Genomic DNA, 23,553 nt, shown 5'->3' on the forward strand with positions numbered 1-23,553 from the left:
ATTTTTGATATTCGTTTCTGTTCAAAAGTTATTAAATTGTGAACATAACGAGATTCACCCAAAATTGGTTAAGAGGCTGTATCTCGGCCAAACATTGATCAATCGAAATTAAACTTGATACACTGCATAAACACCATGATCTGAGGGTACATGCCGAATTCGGGGACAGCGCCACCTATGGGTCATGAGATAGCATAAATGCACATTTCTCCTTATAACTTTTGAACACCTTCTTCTATCAACATAAAACTTAGTACACCTTATTCCTCTCTTCGCGCTGATCACATTGAATAGTTTACATTAAAATTCCTGCCATTACAGTGAAGGCCATTAATAAAAGTACAGTATTCTGTTTTTTCGCTACTCCTCCTTCAAATGTGGCCCAATTCTTCTCAAAATTTCCTCATACGATCTTTGGACCGAGCCGCACAGAAATGACTGAACAGAATTCTTCGACCTACTGGTCAAAAAAAGAGTTATGATGCTCTGAAGTTAATAGTGTTCAATCGAAATTGTATGAGAGGCTATATCTCGGCCGTACTTTGATCAATCGCCACAAAACTCGCTACAGTTCATCAACACTATGAACTGAGAATATATCCCAAAGTTGGGAACAGCGCCACCTATGGGTCGTGAGATACCAAAGACTCACATTTCTGCTTATAACTTTTGAACAATTAGTTGGAAAATCATGATCTTGTCGTCAGTCTATTCCTCGAAACATGCCGAATCCATGGATTTAAATTTTGCCAGGATTGACTAAACTACCTTAAAATGCTAGGCAACTATCTTTAGTGACCTCATTCTCTAACCATAACCTCTCTTCTGTGCCATGCGAACTGTGTGTCAACTAATGTGGCGAACTTAGCTAAGGCACTGGTCCTGAACCCGAGAGGTCGTGAGATTGAATCCGGCGTGGGTAATGTCGATCCGGTGGAAGTTCCGTTTTGGCCGTTTTGCTTCGTCCCGCTCGTTGCTCTGGCTACAGCCCTTCAGGGCTTGGCCCCGGTATCGCTGCTTGCAGCTATATTTATTATTATTCTTCTTCTTCCTCTCCAATGGGAGTCTATGGCAGCCCTATGAAGGAAACATGGGAAAATGATGAAATTTGGCACACTTGTAGAGATGACCATTATTAGTGATCTGACCAACTTTGGGGTCTCTAGGCCCAACTCTATAGCGCCACCAGCAGTCCAAAAATTCAACATTCAAACGTTAATAACTCTTAAACCACTTATCCTATAAAAATTAAACTTAGTACATCTATTTTGTCTCTTCATGGAGATTCCATTCCATATCTTACATTAAGACTCCGCCCATTACAGTAGCGGCCATTTTGAAAAGTACAGTATTCAGTCTAAACACTACTCCTCCTTCAAAATTGGTCCAATTCTTCTGAAATTTGGCTCAGATGTTTTTTGGACTGAGTCGCACAGAAATGACTGAACAGAATTTTTTGAACACTAGTTAAAAAAAAAGTTATGATGCTGTGAGCTTACTGAGACTGACCTAAAATTGGTTGACATGCTGTATCTCGGCCAAACTTTGATCAATCGATACCAAACTTGGAACACTTCATTTACACCATGATCTGGGGGTCCATGCCAAATTTGGGAACAGCGCCACCTATGGGTGTCGAGATACCAAAAATGCACTTTTTTGCTTATAACTTCTGAACAATTCATCAGAAAATTATGATCTTGATGTCTATGGATTCTTTAGATCATTCCGGATCTGTGGATGTCAATTTTGTCGAGACCACCAGGACCACCCGTCCGCCATTTTGAATTTTGTCATAAATTGCTATATCTTTTGATCTATTGTACATATCTTCACAAAAATCGATAGGCATCATCAACAACATGTGCCTGAGGTACCCCGGAAGTTAGAAGACAGCGCCACCTAGTGTTCAAGAGATATAACGATTCTTGCAAGACCCCTTATAACTACTGTAAATGTTGATCGATTTTTGTTATTTTTATGTCATTTTATTCCTTTGGTTATGCCGAATCTGATGATGTCTCAACTGTCATTTTCCAATATGGCGTCTGTCCGCCATATTGAATGGAATGAAATACAGTTTTTTCGCTACTCCTCCCTGAAATCTTGTTCAATTTTGTTCAAAATTTTATCAGATGAACTTCAGACCGGGCCTGACAGAAATGACTGAACAGATTTTTGATATTCACTCCCGTTCCCGACAGGTACAGCTCCGAAGTTGACCGTGCCTGTGCTTGTTGATTTATGCTAGTTAGCTTAGCATGCTAATTAGCTAAAATGCTAACACGTTTCTATTGACTCTAATGGGTCTCCTGAGCTATCTGGTTAACTTTGAGCAACGTTAGCATTTTTTAGCGTAGCATGCTAATCTGGCTAAAATGCTGCTTCGGGCTTTTGAGAGTTAATTCTCACACCTTAACCTCTCTTCTGTGCCTTGCAAACAGTGTGTCAACTAATGTGGCGCACTTAGCTAAGGCACTCGTCCCAAACCCGAGAGGTCGTGGGATCGAATCCGGGGTGGGTCACGTCGATCCGATGTGAGTTCCATTTTGGCCATTTTGCTTCGTCCCGCTCGTTGCTCTGGCTACAGCCCTTCAGGGCTTGGCCCCGGTATCGCTGCTTGCAGCTATATTTAGGGGCCAAGCCCAGAGGGCTGTAGCCCCTATTGTATCTGTATGTTTTATTATTATTAGGGGCCAAGCCCAGAGGGCTGTAGCCCCTATTGTATCTGTATGTTTTATTATTATTATTATTATTATTATTCTTCTTCTTCTTCTCGTCCAATGGGAGTCTATGGCAGCCCTATGAAGGGAACATGGGAAAATGATGAAATTTGGCACACTTGTAGAGATGACCATTATTAGTGATCTGACCAACTTTGGGGTCTCTAGGACCAACTCTACAGCGCCACCACCAGTTCAAAAATTCAACAGTCAAACGTTAATAACTCTTGAACCACTTATTCTATTCAAATAAAATTTAGTACATCTATTTTGTCTCTTCATGGAGATTCCATTCGACACCTTACATTAAGACTCCGCCCATTACAGTAACGGCCATTTTGAAAAGTACAGTATTCAGTCTAAACACTACTCCTCCTTCAAAATTGGTCCAATTCTTCTGAAATTTGGCTCAGATGTTCTTTGGACTGAGCCGCACAGAAATGACTGAACAGAATTTTGATTTTCGTCTTTGTTCAAAAGTTATTTAATTGTGAACCTAATGAGGCTGACCTAAAATCGGTTGAGATGCTGTATCTCGGCCAAACTTTGATCAATCAATACCAAACTTGGTACACTTCATCTACACCATGATCTGGGGGTCCATGCCAAATTTGGGAATAGCGCCACCTATGGGTGTCGAGATACCAAAAATTCACTTTTTTGCTTATAACTTCTGAACAATTCATCAGAAAATTATTATCTTGATGTCTTTGGATTCTTTAGATCATTCCGAATCTGTGGATGTCAATTTTGTCAAGACCACCAGGACCACCTGTCCGCCATTATGAAATTTGTCATAAAATGCTATATCTTTTGAATTACTGTACATATCTTCACAAAAATCGATAGGCATCATCAACACCATATCCCGGAGGTACCCCGGAAGTTGGAAGCGAGCGCCACCTAGTGTTCAAGAGATATAACGATTCTTGCAAAACCCCTTATAACTACTGTAAATGTTGATCGATTTTTGTTATTTTTATGTCATTTTATTCCGTGGGTTATGCTGAATTTTATGATGTCTCAATTTTCATTTTCCAATATGGCGTCTGTCCACCATATTGAATGGAATGAAATACAGTTTGTTCGCTACTCCTCCCTGAAATCTTGTTCAATTTTGTCCAAAATTTTATCAGATGAACTTCAGACCGGGCCTGACAGAAATGACTGAACAGATTTTTGATATTCACTCCCGTTCCTGACATGTACAGCTCTGAAGTTGACCGTGCCTGTGCTTGTTAATTCATGCTAATTAGCTTAGCATGCTAATTAGCTAAAATGCTAACACGTTTCTATTGACTCTAATGGGTCTCCTGAGCTATCTGGTTAACTTTGAGCAACGTTAGCATTTTTTTGCGTAGCATGCTAATCTGGCTGAAATGCTGCCTCGGGCTTTTGAGAGTTAATTCTCACACCTTAACCTCTCTTCTGTGCCAGGCAAACAGTGTGTCAACTAATGTGGCGCACTTAGCTAAGGCACTGGTCCCAAACCCGAGAGGTTGTGGGTTCGAATCCAGGGTTGTCAAGGTTGTTTCTGTTCAAGCCATTGGATTTTCTGTGTGTTGAATCAAGAATATTTTCTTGGTCTTTCTCATCGGAATCTCTGTTTGATTTTGAAGTTTTGAGATCATTCTCACACCTTAACCTCTCTTATGTGGCATGTCAAATGTGCATCAACTAATGTGGCTCACTATGCTAAGGTCGTGGTCCCAAACCCAAAAGGTCATAGGTTCGAATCCAGGGTGGTTAATGTTGCTTCTATTCAAGCCATTGGATTTTCTCTGTGTTCACATTGAATCAAGAATGTGTTTTGGTCTTTCTCATCTGATGTTCTGTTTGATTTCGAAGTTTTGAGATCATTCTCACACCTTAACCTCTCTTATACAGTATGCTGTGATGTGCATTGACTGAGTGGTGCACTCTTCTAAGCTGCTGGTTTCAACCCTCTAAGGTTGGGGCTTCAAATCCAGGGTGGTCAATATTGTGTTTGTTCCAGATGTTGGATTTTATGAGGATTTTATTTTTGTTCATTTTTGAACGTCTCTACTTCTGATCTTGTTTTTTATGTATATTATACTGTTGCCATATTTGCTCTTCTTGCTCTACACTATGCTTCAAAAACATTATTTGTTAGCATGCAAGTTTATGCTTCATTGGTGTTCCTTTTTATATAAAAAGATATCTTCAGCATTATAGTATCTGTGTGCCATATGTTTCATTGTATGAGAAGAATTGTGCTCTCACAGATGAGGTAAAGGGTTTCAATTCTTCTGTGGGGTGACATAATAATAGAACATCTGATCAACAATACGGGGACATCTTTGCAACATTTCCACTAAGTTTTATACTTGTTAAATTGACAGTTATGAACAAAAATAATGTGCACTTAGTGGGTCAACTCCTGCCATTTTATACCATAAGAAAGCATTTTATGTTTGTTGGTTTCATTGAGAATCAAAAAAAAAAAAAAAGAAAAAAAAAAAAAGACACTCAAGACACTTAAATGGGATCATCAATTAAGCCTTACAGCATGAATACTTGTGTTGTGTACACTAAATATAAATCACTTTAACTATTTTCTCCAATTCCAGTTTCTTTCAATTCCAGATTTCATAGTACAAATGAAATAACCTGAATGCAAAGAAAATGACTACTATATCATTTTATCCATTATCATGTGTTCTCTATGTAACACCGTGTGATATGAATTGTGCTCGGAGATGTCAAATAATATATATTAAACAAATTCTACATAAAATTAAATGTAGATCAGTAAACAAAAAAAAAGGACATTGAAAGACTACATTAAAGTTTATGAAAGCAAGGACAAAAGTATATTCTAATTCATCATGTATTTATTGTTCTTTACAAACAATTTACATTGAAAATATTGTGCCTTAAAACCCCAGTGAGCAAGCCAGAAGGCAACAGTGGCAAGGAAAAACTCCCTAAATTAGTGAAGAGGATCATCAGCAGAGAGGTATAGGGAGAAACCTTGGGAGGAACCAGACTCAGCAGGGGCAAGCCATCCTCCTTTGGCTGGCATCTAAGTTTGCTGTACATAGGCCAAATATAATACAAGCCATCCATCCAACATTTCATATAGAATTGTGTTACTTTTGTGGTTATGCATTTGTGATATCTTTGACTATTGACTGCCTGCATCGGTTTAGAGTTTTGCCGGGACATTTTCTGAAGATACTTGAACAATGATTTTGTATTCACTGTAAGAAAGGGAAGCAGAAAAGTTAAGTCAAATTAGTATCAACTTCTGGTTGTGTGCCTCTTCATAAAAACAGTTCATGGAGTGGAGAATCTTAATGGATAAGGTGGAAGTTTGAAGTGTAACATTGCAGAAATCTGAAAATACAGTCATGGAACATTAACACAACTGAAACATTGTACAGATGTCTATATTAGTTGCACACTCACCTTTTTGGAGAAGTGGACCGTAGATATTGGGTTTTCATGCACAAACCTGAAAATGTATCAACAGGTGAAAGACTGCTTTAAGAAATGAATCAATTGGACTATTGCAGATATATGAATTTACCTTTTGATTGGTTGTGTGCCTCTTCATAAAAACAGTTCATGGGGTGGAGAATCATAGCGGAGAAGGAAGTTTGATGTGTAGTAAATTGCAGAAATCTGAAAATGCATTCATGGAAAATTAACTTCTTGATAATTAAAGTGTTTGCACAACAAAAACCATTTAGCAATCTGTACACTCACCTTTTGGGAGTAGTGGACAGGAGATATTGGGTTTTGATGCACAAACCTGAAAATTTATCAACAGGTGAAAGACTGCTTTAAGAAATGAGTCAATTTGAGTATTGCAGATATATTCATTTACCTTTTGATTGGTTGTGTGCCTCTTCATAAAAAAAGTTCATGGGGTGGAGAATCATAGCGGAGAAGGAAGTTTGATGTGTAGTAAATTGCAGAAATCTGAAAATGCATTCATGGAAAATTAACTTCTTGATAATTAAAGTGTTTGCACAACAAAAACCATTTAGCAATCTGTACACTCACCTTTTGGGAGTAGTGGACAGGAGATATTGGGTTTTGATGCACAAACCTGAAAATTTATCAACAGGTGAAAGACTGCTTTAAGAAATGAGTCAATTTGAGTATTGCAGATATATTCATTTACCTTTTGATTGGTTGTGTGCCTCTTCATAAAAACAGTTCATGGAGTGGAGAATCTTAATGGATAAGGCGGAAGTTTGAAGTGTAACCTTGCAGAAATCTGAAAATAAAGTCATGGAACATTAACTGATTGATAGTGTTTACACAACTGAAACATTGTACAGATGTCTGTATTAGTTGCACACTCACCTTTTTGGAGAAGTGGACCGTAGATATTGGGTTTTCATGCACAAACCTGAAAATGTATCAACAGGTGAAAGACTGCTTTAAGAAATGAATCAATTGGACTATTGCAGATATATGAATTTACCTTTTGATTGGTTGTGTGCCTCTTCATAAAAACAGTTCATGGGGTGGAGAGTCATATTGGAGAAGGAAGTTTGATGTGTAGTAAATTGCAGAAATCTGAAAATGCATTCATGGAAAATTAACTTCTTGATAGTTAAAGTGTTTGCACAACAAAAACCATTTAGCAATCTGTACACTCACCTTTTGGGAGTAGTGGACAGGAGATATTGGGTTTTGATGCACAAACCTGAAAATTTATCAACAGGTGAAAGACTGCTTTAAGAAATGAGTCAATTTGAGTATTGCAGATATATTCATTTACCTTTTGATTGGTTGTGTGCCTCTTCATAAAAACAGTTCATGGAGTGGAGAATCTTAATGGAGAAGGCGGAAGTTTGAAGTGTAACCTTGCAGAAATCTGAAAATACAGTCATGGAACATTAACTGATTGATAGTGTTTACACAACTGAAACATTGTACAGATGTCTATATTAGTTGCACACTCACCTTTTTGGAGAAGTGGACCGTAGATATTGGGTTTTCATGCACAAACCTGAAAATGTATCAACAGGTGAAAGACTGCTTTAAGAAATGAATCAATTGGACTATTGCAGATATATGAATTTACCTTTTGATTGGTTGTGTGCCTCTTCATAAAAACAGTTCATGGGGTGGAGAATCATAGCGGAGAAGGAAGTTTGATGTGTAGTAAATTGCAGAAATCTGAAAATACAGTCATGGAACATTAACTGATTGATAGTGTTTACACAACTGAAACATTGTACAGATGTCTATATTAGTTGCACACTCACCTTTTTGGAGAAGTGGACCGTAGATATTGGGTTTTCATGCACAAACCTGAAAATGTATCAACAGGTGAAAGACTGCTTTAAGAAATGAATCAATTGGACTATTGCAGATATATGAATTTACCTTTTGATTGGTTGTGTGCCTCTTCATAAAAACAGTTCATGGGGTGGAGAGTCATATTGGAGAAGGAAGTTTGATGTGTAGTAAATTGCAGATATCTGAAAATGCATTCATGGAAAATTAACTTCTTGATAATTAAAGTGTTTGCACAACAAAAACCATTTAGCAATCTGTACACTCACCTTTTGGGAGTAGTGGACAGGAGATATTGGGTTTTGATGCACAAACCTGAAAATTTATCAACAGGTGAAAGACTGCTTTAAGAAATGAGTCAATTTGAGTATTGCAGATATATTCATTTACCTTTTGATTGGTTGTGTGCCTCTTCATAAAAAAAGTTCATGGGGTGGAGAATCATAGCGGAGAAGGAAGTTTGATGTGTAGTAAATTGCAGAAATCTGAAAATGCATTCATGGAAAATTAACTTCTTGATAATTAAAGTGTTTGCACAACAAAAACCATTTAGCAATCTGTACACTCACCTTTTGGGAGTAGTGGACAGGAGATATTGGGTTTTGATGCACAAACCTGAAAATTTATCAACAGGTGAAAGACTGCTTTAAGAAATGAGTCAATTTGAGTATTGCAGATATATTCATTTACCTTTTGATTGGTTGTGTGCCTCTTCATAAAAACAGTTCATGGAGTGGAGAATCTTAATGGATAAGGCGGAAGTTTGAAGTGTAACCTTGCAGAAATCTGAAAATAAAGTCATGGAACATTAACTGATTGATAGTGTTTACACAACTGAAACATTGTACAGATGTCTGTATTAGTTGCACACTCACCTTTTTGGAGAAGTGGACCGTAGATATTGGGTTTTCATGCACAAACCTGAAAATGTATCAACAGGTGAAAGACTGCTTTAAGAAATGAATCAATTGGACTATTGCAGATATATGAATTTACCTTTTGATTGGTTGTGTGCCTCTTCATAAAAACAGTTCATGGGGTGGAGAGTCATATTGGAGAAGGAAGTTTGATGTGTAGTAAATTGCAGAAATCTGAAAATGCATTCATGGAAAATTAACTTCTTGATAGTTAAAGTGTTTGCACAACAAAAACCATTTAGCAATCTGTACACTCACCTTTTGGGAGTAGTGGACAGGAGATATTGGGTTTTGATGCACAAACCTGAAAATTTATCAACAGGTGAAAGACTGCTTTAAGAAATGAGTCAATTTGAGTATTGCAGATATATTCATTTACCTTTTGATTGGTTGTGTGCCTCTTCATAAAAACAGTTCATGGAGTGGAGAATCTTAATGGAGAAGGCGGAAGTTTGAAGTGTAACCTTGCAGAAATCTGAAAATACAGTCATGGAACATTAACTGATTGATAGTGTTTACACAACTGAAACATTGTACAGATGTCTATATTAGTTGCACACTCACCTTTTTGGAGAAGTGGACCGTAGATATTGGGTTTTCATGCACAAACCTGAAAATGTATCAACAGGTGAAAGACTGCTTTAAGAAATGAATCAATTGGACTATTGCAGATATATGAATTTACCTTTTGATTGGTTGTGTGCCTCTTCATAAAAACAGTTCATGGGGTGGAGAGTCATATTGGAGAAGGAAGTTTGATGTGTAGTAAATTGCAGAAATCTGAAAATGCATTCATGGAAAATTAACTTCTTGATAGTTAAAGTGTTTGCACAACAAAAACCATTTAGCAATCTGTACACTCACCTTTTGGGAGTAGTGGACAGGAGATATTGGGTTTTGATGCACAAACCTGAAAATTTATCAACAGGTGAAAGACTGCTTTAAGAAATGAGTCAATTTGAGTATTGCAGATATATGAATTTACCTTTTGATTGGTTGTGTGCCTCTTCATAAAAACAGTTCATGGGGTGGAGAATCATAGCGGATAAGACCGAAGTTTGAAGTGTAATGTATTGCACAAACCTGAAAATGTATCAACAGGTGAAAGACTGCTTTAAGAAAAGATTCAATTCGAGTATTGCAGATATATGAATTTACCTTTTGATTGGTTGTGTGCCTCTTCATAAAAACAGTTCATGGGGTGGAGAATCATAGCGGATAAGACCGAAGTTTGAAGTGTAACGTTTTGCACAAACCTGAAAATGTATCAACAGGTGAAAGACTGCTTTAAGAAATGAGTCAATTTGAGTATTGCAGATGTATTAATTTACCTTTTGATTGGTTGTGTGCCTCTTCATTAAAACAGTTTGTGGAGCGGAGAATCATAATGGATAAGGCGGAAGTTTGAAGTGTAACATTGCAGAAATCTGAAGATACAGTTATGGAACATTAACTGATTGATAAAGTGTTTGCACATCTGATACATTTAGTGAAATATGTAGACATCTGCACACTTACCTTTGACAGTAGTTAGTAGTTAGTTGATGCACAAACCTGAAAATATATTGCTATTAGGTGAAACGGTGCCTGAACACGGTTTTATTCTGACACTACTACATTTACATTGTCATCAGTTGTTTTCTTCAGTAAGAAAGTTATTGAGGTACATAATTATGTGTTGGATGGAGTACAGAATCTCTTGTATGGGAGAAATTCTGACTTGTGCATTTCATACGTCTAAAAAGATGACTTGCAGATGTGCTTGCATATAGTTGATTGATTTAACCATGCCTTTATTCTGCTTGTGTAATCATGCACAACTGAGTCTACTTACCAATTTTGTGTTTTTCTATTGACTTAATTGTGATATTAGGAGACAAATGGATGGATGCAGGCAGTCTTTGTGGATGCTTCCTATAATGTTTGGAAGCATCCATTATGATTTGGATGGCTTAGAATGACTGAAATTAGATTATGGATTAAATGTCAGTTAAAAATAAATCTCTCAAAACTGAGAATTTAAGCAGAATTAAAATAATAATAATAATAATAAAGCATTAAGATGAATACAAAGTAAATACTACAGTTACCTTGGCTGGGTGAAGTTTACTAGCTCAAGAAAGAAGAGCAATTATGGGAGATGTTGCGTTGAAAATGATGATCACTTGTTTGAATTACAGGCTGGATTAACTGGACTCTGACCATGTTGGAATCTCAGGATAGCACTCATATCGTATGGACACAAAAACAGAACAGACAATACAGTGATACAATTCTCATTTCAGAGTGTTGCATTGATAAAATGGATTACCTTCAGATAATACTTCAATCATAACATGGAACAGCTGTACATATTCAACTGATGGATCATTATAAGAGTTATTCATTTACATATAGATAGACTTAGAACATACCGTCTCCAGTTGTACACTTGCCCTGCAGTTGTATGCCAGTTGGAAGCTCAGGATGAACATTGAACAAGTAAGAGCACAGACAAGAAACAAATAATGCAGGTTATAGAGATTTCATTACATAATCACACACATTAATTTTTACCTCAGTGAAATAAGGACTGCTTGGTGGTAACTGTAATACGTTTGCACAATTTCAACAGAGACATTATCTGCATCTTTAACATAGACATGGTCTATCACTGTACCTTTTTCAGTGGTAGGGTGTTGCACATGTTGACTGTATCCATGTAGTTCCATTAGTGTACCAATTGTAGATGATGTCAAGATGTCCTCATTGAAGTCTCCCATAATCACTTTCTTTCCTGACTGTTTCTCCAGCTCATCAATAACATGCAACATATTTTGTCGAAACAGATTAAGTGGATATGAATTAGGTCTGTACAGCAAAGCAGCATTCAAACTTAGATGTGGAACTGCAAAGTATAGACATTCCAAGTTACAAGGTTCTGGAACCCTGACATTAAAATGAATGCTTTCACAACAGAATAGTCCAACTCCACCTCCTCTTTGTTGTTTTAAATCAGTGAAAAGTGGAGTACTGTTGTCATAACATTTAGCTCTTGGATTGCTCTTAAAAACAAATCCTGGAATCTGTACTTGGTCTTCAACTTTTAGCCACGTTTCAGTTAAACAGATGCAATCTGCATTCATTATCGGTCTGTGAACTTGAAGATCTTGAACATGAGCTCGAAGACTTTGTACATTATGAAGAGCAATTGTAAACACGCCAGGTGTCTTTACAAAACTGTAATTTTCTAAAGTAAGTCGGGGCATGTTTTTCATAGCGGAGTCAATTTTCTCATTACAATATATGACAGAGTCTTTGAAGTTATTAATTATTAGTCCATCGAGGGTTCTCACACGACTCAGTGCAACATATGCTTGTCCCGGAGAAAATACCTTGTCAAGTGAGACGACCGCTTGATCTACTGTGAGTCCTTGCACTTTATGAACGGTGCATGCCCATGCCAATTTAAGTGGAAACTGACGTCTTAAACCACCATCGTTTGAGACTTGATCTTCTTCCACTTCAATAACAGTTGAATTTGGAGAATATTTCTGTCGCAGCTTCGATCTCTGAACTTTACCAACATTTGGATCATCAAATTCAACATGGATAGCTGATGGGAAGTCATCATCTTCATCATCATCACGTCTTTGTTTTCTGCTTATGTGGACAACTGTGCCACAGGCTCCATTGACAAGTCCATCAGAAACATCAACATTTTTCCTAAGCATTACTCTGGCACCAACACCCAAGGAAACACATTTGTCCAAACAAGAGTTGAAAACTTTTGCATGAAATCCAACTTTCCTTTCTATTCTTCCAGTTTCTGGATTTCTAGCAAAGTCTCTAGCGTGAATAGTGATTGCCTCAGGACAACGCTCATTAAGTTTCTGTATATTGTACTCATCAACCTGAGCATTTGTAGGGAATATATGAATAGCATCGCATTCTTCACCAGTTTCACGTTGCTTCAACATGTTGATGTCATTTGGGCTTAGAGTTTCGTTCTTTTTATGAACTCTCAGACGATTTAACATTTCAGCAAAAGATGCATCTTGTTGCCTGACAACTTGTGTTAGTTCAGCAATTTCAAAGTTGGTATCCCAAAGATTCACTCCTTTTGGATCAACGTACAGGGGAATTCCCTTGACTGGCGGTAGCTGATAAAAATCACCAACACAGACCAAACTGACTCTTCCAAAAATTGAGTAGTCACCAGTTTGCTTAATTTGTCTCAATCTACCATGAACATACGACAAAAGGTGATGGTCAACCATAGACACCTCATCAATGATCAGAATCTGCAAACCTCCCAGTTTTGCACGCAGTGAATTGATTTTGTCATCACTTAGGGGCTGATATGGCAGTTTGACATTGGCACCTATGGAAAAGGTATTATGGATTGTAGAAGCACCAATTTGAAAACTGGCCACTCCGGTTGACGCAGTTAAAATCACACTTCTATCATCAGGGTTTTCGGACAGCTGAGATAAAAGTCTGGAGGATTCATAGTAGATCGCTTTGATTAAATGACTCTTGCCTGTGCCTGCTCCACCAGTGACAAACAAGTGAAATGGTTCAGGGTTTTCACCAAGAAGTTTCTCTAAACACCATTTCCGTACTTTGTAAAAGATTGCACATTGTTGTGCATTTAATGATCGCAGTAAACATAATGCTTCTTCTCTAGAAATTCCAGCCTGATTGGTTTCAATACTGTATGGAGTTCGAGGGTTCGTTACAAGATCTGGAATAGAACACTCAGAATCATCTTCATCAGGAATTGTATTACTCTTCCTTAGTTCTAAACATTCGTGACGTTCCTTTTCAGTTTCAGGACATAACGCAGCCCAAGCATCTTCCAAATCAACACCTTGCTCCAAAAGCTGTTGAGCTCGATCAATTTTGTCACTTTCCTTTTCAAAGAGTGCTCGATTAGCATCAACAATACATTTGACTTGCGTCACATTTCTCCCACATTTCACAGCACCACTGTTGTAGAATTCCTCATAAGTGCTAAAACTCTCAGGCTTGAGCTGACAATCTTCATAATGTGGCAAGAAAAGTTGCAACAATGAATGAAAGTACTTTTCTGGATCTTTTTTGGGAGAAAATCTCGGATATCGAACAACAGCAGGGTCAGTTCGAGTTCTCTTCATCATATAACCACAGTCATTGTTAAGCTTGATCACCTTGTCTTCAGAAGACTTTTTTTGTGAAGAAACCTCCGATTTTGACAAGATCCTGTTTTCAGAGCAAAAACTTGCAAGACATTGGGTCTCAAACTCTTCCGTGTTTGGCCTATTCTTGTATCGGTCAACCAGACTAGTCATCCAAAAGCTAGCTTCTTCACCAGACTGATCAACTTTGTTTTTGATGACACGAAGAGGCAAACTCATCTTTACAGGATTCAATCCAATTGGAATAAACTGGACTTTACGAGAACATTCCTTCAAGTGCATACCGGTCAGACGATACACAGCCTCTTGAGCAGAAACTTCTCTGTTGTGAAGATATACACTACCAAGCATCTTCAGTGATGATCTCGCTTCAAGGTTTCCATTCATGGCTTCGTTTTGCGCACGTTGCAGCAACAATCCCATTTCTTGTTCTGCTTTTGTGATGTAACTGATAATGTAAACCACTACAGAGTAAGCATCAGTGACGTACTGGATATCCATGTTGCCTTGCCAGGCACGCAGTAAATGTTTATTATACTGGTTCACCCAGACGTCTTTTGGACTTCTTTTCAGGACAACGGATTTCTTTTTGGAACACTGTGCATACACTTTCTCAAAGAGAGCTTGGTTAATACCAATGGATTCAAAAAATGCATCAGTTGAGTCATAATCCATATCAGAAGCTGTTAAAGCCTTTTTCACTTTTTCTAAAACTGTACGTGCAGTATCTTTTCCGTCACCACTTTTCAAATCGTCTCGACTACCACCTCTTGTAATAAAGGTACGGCTTGATGGGGGTCGTGGAAAATTAAATCTGCAAACTGTCTTTTTCTTACGACATGTCTTTGAATGTCTGACACTGTGCTTCTGAACACCGTTGACAATCTCAAACAGTTCAGTTTCATCCTCGCTTGGGGTCTCACAAGTGATGTACCGATCAATGAAACTAGCAACCAAACCATCGTTTTCTTCATTGTCTTCATTTAACGTTGGGGCATTTTCAACCCAAAACAGACAGTGAACATGAGGAGATCCACGCTGTTGAAACTCTACGCGATAAAAGTAATCTACTATTTTCCCAATCGGTTGAGCTGAAGACATGATTACATTTCTCAGAAAACAATGCCATCTATGATCAAACATTCTTGCAGCAGTCACTGGGTTTCGTCTAATCAATCCACATTTTTCAGACCAGTCAAGTTCATCTGCTTTCACATTTTTCCCTTCCTGTTTGATTATAGTACTAATCATTTCTGGCCATCTGAGATCCGCAGAACTAAAGGATGCAAAGAAAGTTGGAATACCTAGCTGTCTTACAAGTGCAAAAAGGTCCTTTTGAGTAGACTGCCAATATGGAGGTGTTCCACGGATTGGTCTCAAAAACTTGTATCCTTCATCAAAATTCAAGATTTTAGATAACGAGTCTGGGTTTGTTAGTACATCTGAAGTCACTTCAGTCAACAAACTCTTCTCAGATCCTTTGCGCAAAGCAATTGAAACATTGGATACAACTTGATCAATCTCCGACAGATACTGTGCATAGAAAATGAAGTCTGTGCTTCGTGCAAAACGTCCATCCGCATTGAGGATTCTTGCATTCAAGTATCTTGACAATGTTATTTTTACCTCCCTCTTATCATGAAATGTTGGACCACCAGTTGGATATAGAACAGGGAAACATTTTGCTTCGTTAGACCTATCGGATAACAAACTAACAGGACTGTTACCTTCAGCAGGTGCCAGATTTAATACATCCTGGAAATGCTGATCAATTACTTCTGAACCGATGTCCACAGGTTGCAATGACGTATCTGACAAAAGACCACTTTGCTCTTTGATGTAGGTAAGGTCTTCCTCTTGCTGTTCATCAAGGTCATTTTCATCATCAATCTTTTCAACTACGTCTTGTTGCTCCATTTCATCAACATTTTCTTCTGGTTCGTTCAAAGAGTTGATCCACTGTTGATTAATCTCCACATCACCAAACCACTTATTGAACCGGATCAAATATTTCAGAGCATTTCGAACACGATCAGTGTGTACATACTTGTACTCATAATGCCCTTTGTAGGTTAACTTGCGTTTCAGTTTGATCCTTATCATCTTGTCATCACATTCATTTCGTGGAAGGATATTGGACACATCTGTGGCATTAACCGGGACGCACACTACAGGGCCATGGCATCCATGTTGTTTACCACGAGGAAGGCACAGTAATTTCATAAAAGGAATGTTACGTGCAATTAGATGTTGTTCCAAAGAGTTGAGGCATTTCAGTTGATTTGGAACATCCACCAAATGCATGTTGTTTGCAACGCTCTCTTCGGGCAGTTGTCCACAGAGGATTTTCCGATGACACGTTAGACAGATCCATAATTTGCACCCTGAGGAATGAGCAGAAGATCCTTCACACTTTTGATCACAGACATGAACATACCTGGTTGTGATGCATCTTCTTCCCAAAGCAGCGATTTTTACACCTTTGTCTTCATAGCATTGTCTTCTACATTCAACAACCTGCTTTCTGAAAAGTAAACGGTGACAGACACAGCACACAAACTCTGGACCACTACTAATTTCTTGTCTAAAAAGATCAATAGCAACATCAATGTCTTGTTGTTCCTTCTTTCTTGCATACTTTTCACAACCTTTTTGTATTGAAAGCACACGGAAGTTCACATCTTTATGATATTTCATTACAGAATACTCACACACTCTTCTTTTGAAGACTAGGTTTTGCAGATATTTTTTCTTTGAATACTCACACACTCTTGCTTTGAAGGCCAGGTTTTGCAGATATTTTTTCTTTGAATACTCACACACTCTTGCTTTGAAGGCCAGGTTTTGCAGATATTTTTTCTTTGAATACTCACACACTCTTGCTTTGAAGGCCAGGTTTTGCAGATATTTTTTCTTTGAATACTCACACACTCTTGCTTTGAAGGCCAGGTTTTGCAGATATTTTTTCTTTGAATACTCACATACATTTGCCTGAAAAGAGACATTATATTTATATTTCAATCGAGAATACTGGCAAACACGTTTTTGGAACTGAATATTGCTCAAGTACTTGGCTTTAGAACGTTCACACTTTGATAAACGAACATCAACATTTTTTAGATATTTGTCACGAAGAATTCCCTTTTTTCTCTCTTGGTAATATCTATCTCTACTGTATTTTGTTTTGTCATATTCAATTTTTTTCCCCCTGTAAATGGTGTCATCAGAATATTTTGTTTTGGCATTCTCAATTTTTTTCCCCCTGTAAATGGCATCACAATATTTAGCTTTGGCATGCTCAATTTTGTTCTGTCTGTATTCAGGGTCATTACCATACTTTGACTTCTTGTACTTCAATTGTTTTTGTCTGTACTCACGGTCGTTGCTATATCTCTCCCGATGTCTTTTGGTGGGACAACATTCTGCAGCATCGCTTACCTTTCGCTTACGCAGACATGGTTTGCTGACCTCATTTGACACCGCATTTCCACATGCTCCTGCACAAACAGCATCTCGATCCTTGTGCTTAACACATGTCACAACTTCATAATGATTACGGTTACAGTGTTTCAGATAAATTGCATTCTGAGTGGATACCTCTCCGGTAGGTTTGTGTGCATTCCATCGGCTGTCATTAAAAGTCATTATGGTGGTTTTGAATAGATCGGCCGCAACAAATATGTCAATTTCGGTTACCCATGAGCCAGAATAAAACATTCTAGATCGTGTCAGATAATCCTCTGCTGAAGAATACTCACTTCTCACGTACCTCTCAAACAGCAGAGTATTCATCTTTAGATGTTTCACAACTGCACGGCGAACCTTCAAGTGTTTCTCTTCACTTCCACATATCACATGTGCCAACGATCTGAAAAAGCAGTTACCGTCTGGTTTAATGGTCTTTGTCTGACACGGAGCTGCAATGGGACCAAAGTTTATGACATTATGGTCACCGTTATCATTGGACATTTGTATGAGCTCACATAAAGCTTGCTTATCATTATGTGTTAAGGGAGAAAAAAAGACATCTGGAACTGAAACATCAGTGATCATCAAATCATCGGTTATAACAGTTTCAGCGTGGGATTTTGTAACCCGTTTACCTGACAGCTCAATGTGCTTTTCTTTCCTCAATCTTTTACCTTTACTTGGCAACACATTAGAGGCTGTCTGTGTTGGAAGGTTAGGGTTTCTCACATCTGCAACTTCATCCACAGGTACTGGATAATCAGGGGTCTTTGGCTCAGTCTTCACAGATTCACGTACCTTTGGTATGCGTTTTAAGACATCACTGTAGAGGGCTTTACCGGAAGAGCATGGGAAACCGCTGCTGCCTGCTTCTTGCAGCGGATCAGACACTTCTGCATCTGCATGAACCAAAACTCCAGTTATCTCAAATGGTGGCTCAGGTACCCCAAACAACTGTGCCATGTCATTGATATAGTCGTACAGAGACTCTATGGTACGGTGATAGACTACACAACTTGTGTCTGTCCTGATGGCATGAGAGTCAACGACTGCATACCATGACCCCTGCTTAATAACTGCAGATGTGTTGGCACAAATGGTTAACAAGAAAGCATCAGCACTAAGTAGAGTTTGCTGAAGGGCTACATCAAGTGGCATGGCTACACTGCTTATGGCTTGGTCATACTCGTGGTACTCATTGACATTAACAAAACCAGTCAGAGATGGAGTGTACTCGATGGAAAATGTAGTATTACCCAACACATGTCGCCTTGGTAATTCATGGACTGCAATATAATTCCTACCCTTCGCTTCCCGGTCTTTTATGTTACCCCGTTTTCTCAGATACTCATAGAGGCGTGTTCCTGCAACCAAGACACCGTCCAGATCTGGTGTTGACCACGTCAGCACATTCTTCAGCTTGCTTTTCAACACCGCCGTCAGACTGATTGCTCCACACTGCCTGTTGCGTGAATCTCCAAAGCGGGCATCAGCTTGATCAAAAGATCCTCTTAGCATGGATTTCTGGGGAAAATCAGAACAAACACCCAAAGCACTTTCATGGCAAATTGCAGGAATGTTTTGTTCAGATTGCATGGGTTTTGATTTGCTTTTCATTGGGTACCTCATCTGGGGTCGACCGAGCTTGCCTGAGTCTACTTGAAAATCACATGTCCTTACCTCAGTCTTGACTGATTCACATACCTTGGAAGGGCGTTTTACAACTTCACTGTAAAGGGCTTTACCGGAAGACCGTGGAAAACTGCTGCCAACTGCTTGACCAAGAGAACCTTTCTGCACTGATTGCTGTGGAAAATCACAATATGCAGGTAAAGTATTCACAGAAATTTCATGTATATTTGTAAGCACTTTTTCTTTTTTTTCTGAGTTTTCAAGGGTTTTCAAGGGTTTGCAAGGGTTTTCAAGGGTTTTCAAGGGTTTGCAAGGGTTTTCAAGGGTTTTCAAGGGTTTGCAAGGGTTTTCAAGGGTTTTCAAAGGTTTGCAAGGGTTTTCAAGGGTTTTCAAGGGTTTGCAAGGGTTTTCAAGGGTTTTCAAGGGTTTGCAAGGGTTTTCAAGGGTTTTCAAGGGTTTGCAAGGGTTTTCAAGGGTTTGCTTAGGTGACAGATGCAAGTTTGCAAGGTTTACTGATGCATTTACTGATGCGAGTTTGCAAGGGTTTTCAATGCTGCCAGCTTTTGGTGACAACAATGCATCATTTTTTTTAAGAGGATTCAGCGTAACCTCTGTATTTGCACATCTCTGAGCATAAAGACGTTTGGCTATCGTCGCCCTCTTCTTCGGTCGCGGCATGCCGACTCTCTGCCTCTGCCGCCGACTCTCTGCCGCCGATCTGCCTCTGCCGCCGACTCTCTGCCGCCGACTCTCTGGACGATAGCCAAACGCCTCTCTGCCTCTGCCGCCGACTCTCTGCCGCCGACTCTCTGCCGCCGACTCTCTGCCGCCGACTCTCTGCCGCCGACTCTCTGCCGCCGACTCTCTGCCGCCGACTCTCTGCCGCCGACTCTCTGCCGCCGACTCTCTGCCGCCGACTCTCTGCCGCCGACTCTTGACGATAGCTGCCGCCTCTCTGCCGCCGACTCTTGACGATAGCTGCCGCCTCTCTGCCGCAGTCGCCGCCTCTCTGGCTGCCTCTCTGCCGCAGTCACCTCGGTCTTTAGCCAGTGAACCACCATGCATAAAAGAAAAAAGGTATACTTGTCAGCCAGGCTTTGTTGTACATTTAAACACTTTGGCAGGATGTTCTAAATGCATTTTAATAAAGTTCGAAAAGTTTGACTTACCTCAACTCGGTCTTTTCCCAGTGTACCAGCACATGCAAAAAAGAAGAGGGTGATAAGTTATGCATTTTAAGAACTTCACTTCATACATTTAAAAATTACATTAAAATTATAAATTTTACCTCAACTCACACTCTTATCCATTCACCAGCACACATACAAAGTAGTATTGTTTAGCATATATTCAATTTACACATTTCACTTTCACAAAAAAAAAAAAAAAAAAAACATTTCACAGCTAAATAAACTATCAATTAAGGAGACAATTTTTCAAGAAAATATATTAATATCAACAGGAATGAAAACCGAATAAAAGTTTCTTAATTAAAATATCAATGCAAGATTTGATAATGACCAGCTACATTATTCACATAAGCCCTTGACAAGACACAAGTGCTGATGAATATCTTAAGACTGCCCAGCACACATGGATATGGTCTTAATTTTGCCATGAAAAAAGCAAGCATTTAACTTGTCTCAACTCACAGTCTATTACTAGTGCACCACCACACATAAAAGAAAAAGGTACACTTTTTAGCTATGCTTTGTTATACATTTAAATGTACTTAAGCAGTATATTCTAAATGTTCAAAAAGTTTGACTTACCTCAACTCAGTCTTTAACCAATGTGCCACCCCAAATGAAAAAAAAGGTATACTTGCCAGCCATGCTTTGTTATACAATTAAACACTTACTTCAGCACGGTTCTAAATTGTTTTTAATGGTTACAAAAGTTGCCTTACCTCAGCTTGTAGTCTTTAACCAGTGCATGACCATGCATAAAAGAAAAAAGGTTTACTTGTCAGCCATGCTTTGTTATACATTTACTTCACAGTACATTCCAAATTCTTTTTTAAATGGTTACAAAACATTGCCTTACCTCAACTCACACAACTCAGTCTTTAACCAGTGCACCACCACACATTAAAGAAAAAAAAGGTATACTTGTCAGCCATGCTTTGTTATACAATTAAACACTTACTTCAGCACTATGATCTAAATTGTTTTTAATGGTTACAAAAGTTGCCTTACCTCTGCTCGCAGTCTTTAACCAGTGCACCACCACACACAAAAAAATACACTTGTCAGGCATGCTTTGTTATGCATTGAAACATTTACTTCAGCAGAATATTCCAAATTATTTTTAAATGGTTACAAAAAGATTCCTTACCTCAGCTCGCAGTCTTTAACCAGTGCACCACCACACACACACACACACAAAAGGTATACTTGTCAGGCATGCTTTGTTATACATTTACTTCAGCAGTATATTCTAAGTGCATTTTAATAAAGTTTGAAAAGTTTGACATACCTCAACTGTCTTTTACCAGTGTACCAGAACATGCAAGAAAGAAGAGTGATAAGTTTTAAGAACTTAACATACATTTAAAAAGTACAATCAAATTATTTTTACATATACAAGAATTATAAATGTTACCTCAACTCACTCTTGTTAATACACCAGCACACATAAAAAGAAGAAAGTATTGTTTAGCATATATTCAAATTACACATTTCACACAAAAAAAAAAAAAAAAAAATTTTCACAGTTAAATAAATCAATTAATGAGACCATTTTCAAGAAAATATAGTGTAGACTACGAAGACTAAATTACTTTGTTTAAATAATTTGCAAACAATCTGAATCAGAATTACTAAACTCTTGTGCGTCGCTTTTCCAAAAACACACAAAATCCTACCTTCCAATAAAATCCAGAATTGTATTACAGATCAAACAATAGACTACCATAATAAGAAAACTAATTCAAGTAAAGAGAAAATACTTAAAATGAGTTGGCACTTTGAACACTTGGTCATTACAAAAAACAAACAAAATGAACATATTAAACACTTCAGCAAAAAATCCACAATCCAAACTAAGAAGAAATAATTAACACACAGACACTTTTAAAACAAACGTACCTTCTGTAGAAAAACAGATAAACTGAGCAGCACATGCTCGCTCCCTGATATACTGTCAATTTAAGACCAGGTGCAGCTTGATTAATTGGTTAGCACGTGGTCTGATGCTTTTGTGAACATTCTCACACCTTAACCTCTCTTCTGTGGCTTATCAAATGTGTGTCAACTAATGTGGCTCTCTCTGTTAAGGCAGTGGTCCCGAACCTGAGAGGTCGTGGGATCGAATCCGGGGTGGGTAAGGTTGATCCGATGTAAGTCTTTTTTTGGCCGTTTTGCTTCGTCCCGCTCGTTGCTCTGGCTACAGCCCTTCAGGGCTTGGCCCCGGTATCGCTGCTTGCAGCTATATTAGCGATTGTTTTTGGTAGAATTTTCGAGCAAAAACAATCGATCACTATGCAAGCCCTATGAAGGGAACATGGGAAAATGATGAAATTTGGCACACTTCTAGAGATGGTCACCAATAGTGATCTGACCAACTTTGGGGTCTCTAAGACCAACTCTACAGCGCCACCACCAGTTCAAAAATTCAGTTTTTAAACTTTAATAACTCCCGAACCCTTTGGTCTATACAGATACGACTTAGTACACATGATTACTCTCTTCATGGAGATTACACTCTATACCTTACATTAAGTCTCCACCCATTACAGTAATTGCTATTAAGCTAATTAAGTGTTTCTGTTTAAACGCTACTCCTCCTTCAAAAGTGGTTTGATTTTTCTGAAATTTGCCACAGACGATCTTCGGACAGAGCCGCACAGAAATGACTGAACAGATTTTTGATATTCGTCTTTGTTCAAAAGTTATTAAATTGTGAACATAACGAGGTCGACCCAAAATCGGTTGAGATGCTGTATCTCGGCCAAACATTGATCAATCGAAACTAAACTTGATACACTTCACCAACACCATGATCTGAGGGTTCATGCCGAATTCGGGCACAGCGCCATCTATGGGTCATGAGATAGCATAAATGCACATTTTTCCTTATAACTTTTGAACAACTTCTTCTATCAAGATAAAACTTAGTACACCTGATTCCTCTCTTCTCGCTGATCACATTGAATAGTTTACATTAAAATTCCTGCCATTACAGTAACCCGCATTATGAAAAGTACAGTATTCCGTTTATTCGCTACTCCTCCTTCAAATGTGGCCCAATTCTTCTCAAAATTTCCTCATACGATCTTTGGACCGAGCCGCACAGAAATGACTGAACAGAATTCTTCAACCTACTGGTCAAAAAAAGAGTTATGATGCTCTGAAGTTAACAGTGTTAAACTGA

The 23,553-nt window shown here is 38.5% G+C and overlaps 2 protein-coding genes across 51 annotated transcripts in view; both read right to left on the bottom strand.

The window, feature by feature from the left end:
• Positions 1-23,553, bottom strand: part of LOC127972905 (synaptosomal-associated protein 25) — a 49,046-nt gene that overhangs the window by 9,072 nt on the left and 16,421 nt on the right. The gene's annotated exons all lie outside the window — the stretch shown is intronic.
• Positions 5,561-11,458, bottom strand: LOC127972899 (uncharacterized). 50 transcript variants are annotated; one of them, XM_052576869.1, is made up of 24 exons: positions 11,011-11,458; positions 10,755-10,881; positions 10,439-10,474; positions 10,252-10,347; positions 10,079-10,176; positions 9,906-10,003; positions 9,785-9,830; positions 9,606-9,700; positions 9,179-9,224; positions 9,000-9,094; positions 8,573-8,618; positions 8,394-8,488; positions 8,273-8,318; positions 8,094-8,188; positions 7,973-8,018; positions 7,789-7,883; positions 7,362-7,407; positions 7,183-7,277; positions 7,062-7,107; positions 6,577-6,671; positions 6,456-6,501; positions 6,277-6,371; positions 6,156-6,201; positions 5,695-5,947 (listed from the first exon to the last, which is right to left on the bottom strand). In XM_052576869.1, the coding sequence occupies exons 6-24, from the start codon at positions 9,958-9,960 to the stop codon at positions 5,893-5,895; spliced, it is 1,284 nt and encodes a 427-aa protein (XP_052432829.1). In that variant the 5' UTR covers positions 9,961-10,003; positions 10,079-10,176; positions 10,252-10,347; positions 10,439-10,474; positions 10,755-10,881; positions 11,011-11,458; the 3' UTR covers positions 5,695-5,892. The 50 variants fall into 50 exon arrangements, 47 of the variants coding, with proteins under 47 accessions (XP_052432828.1, XP_052432824.1, XP_052432825.1 ...); XM_052576870.1 differs by lacking the exon at positions 5,695-5,947 and adding an exon at positions 5,990-6,083; XM_052576868.1 differs by lacking the exons at positions 6,156-6,201; positions 9,000-9,094; positions 9,606-9,700; positions 9,785-9,830 and adding exons at positions 8,694-8,789; positions 9,300-9,395; positions 9,485-9,530 and having other exon boundaries at positions 5,561-5,947.

Source organism: Carassius gibelio, chromosome B15 (assembly GCF_023724105.1).
Source record: "Carassius gibelio isolate Cgi1373 ecotype wild population from Czech Republic chromosome B15, carGib1.2-hapl.c, whole genome shotgun sequence".
Lineage (NCBI taxonomy): Eukaryota > Metazoa > Chordata > Actinopteri > Cypriniformes > Cyprinidae > Carassius > Carassius gibelio.

Bases quoted from the DNA above. Each gene is read 5' to 3' on its own strand.
- LOC127972899 (XM_052576842.1), bottom strand. From the start codon at position 9,960: ATGATTCTCCACCCCATGAACTGTTTTTATGAAGAGGCACACAACCAA. The intron at 8,489-8,572 runs GTGAGTGTACAG...ATGCATTTTCAG, and splicing joins CTGTCCACTACTCCCAAAAG to ATTTCTGCAATTTACTACAC. The intron at 7,714-7,788 runs GTAAATTCATAT...ATACATTTTCAG, and splicing joins GGCACACAACCAATCAAAAG to GTTTGTGCATGAAAACCCAA.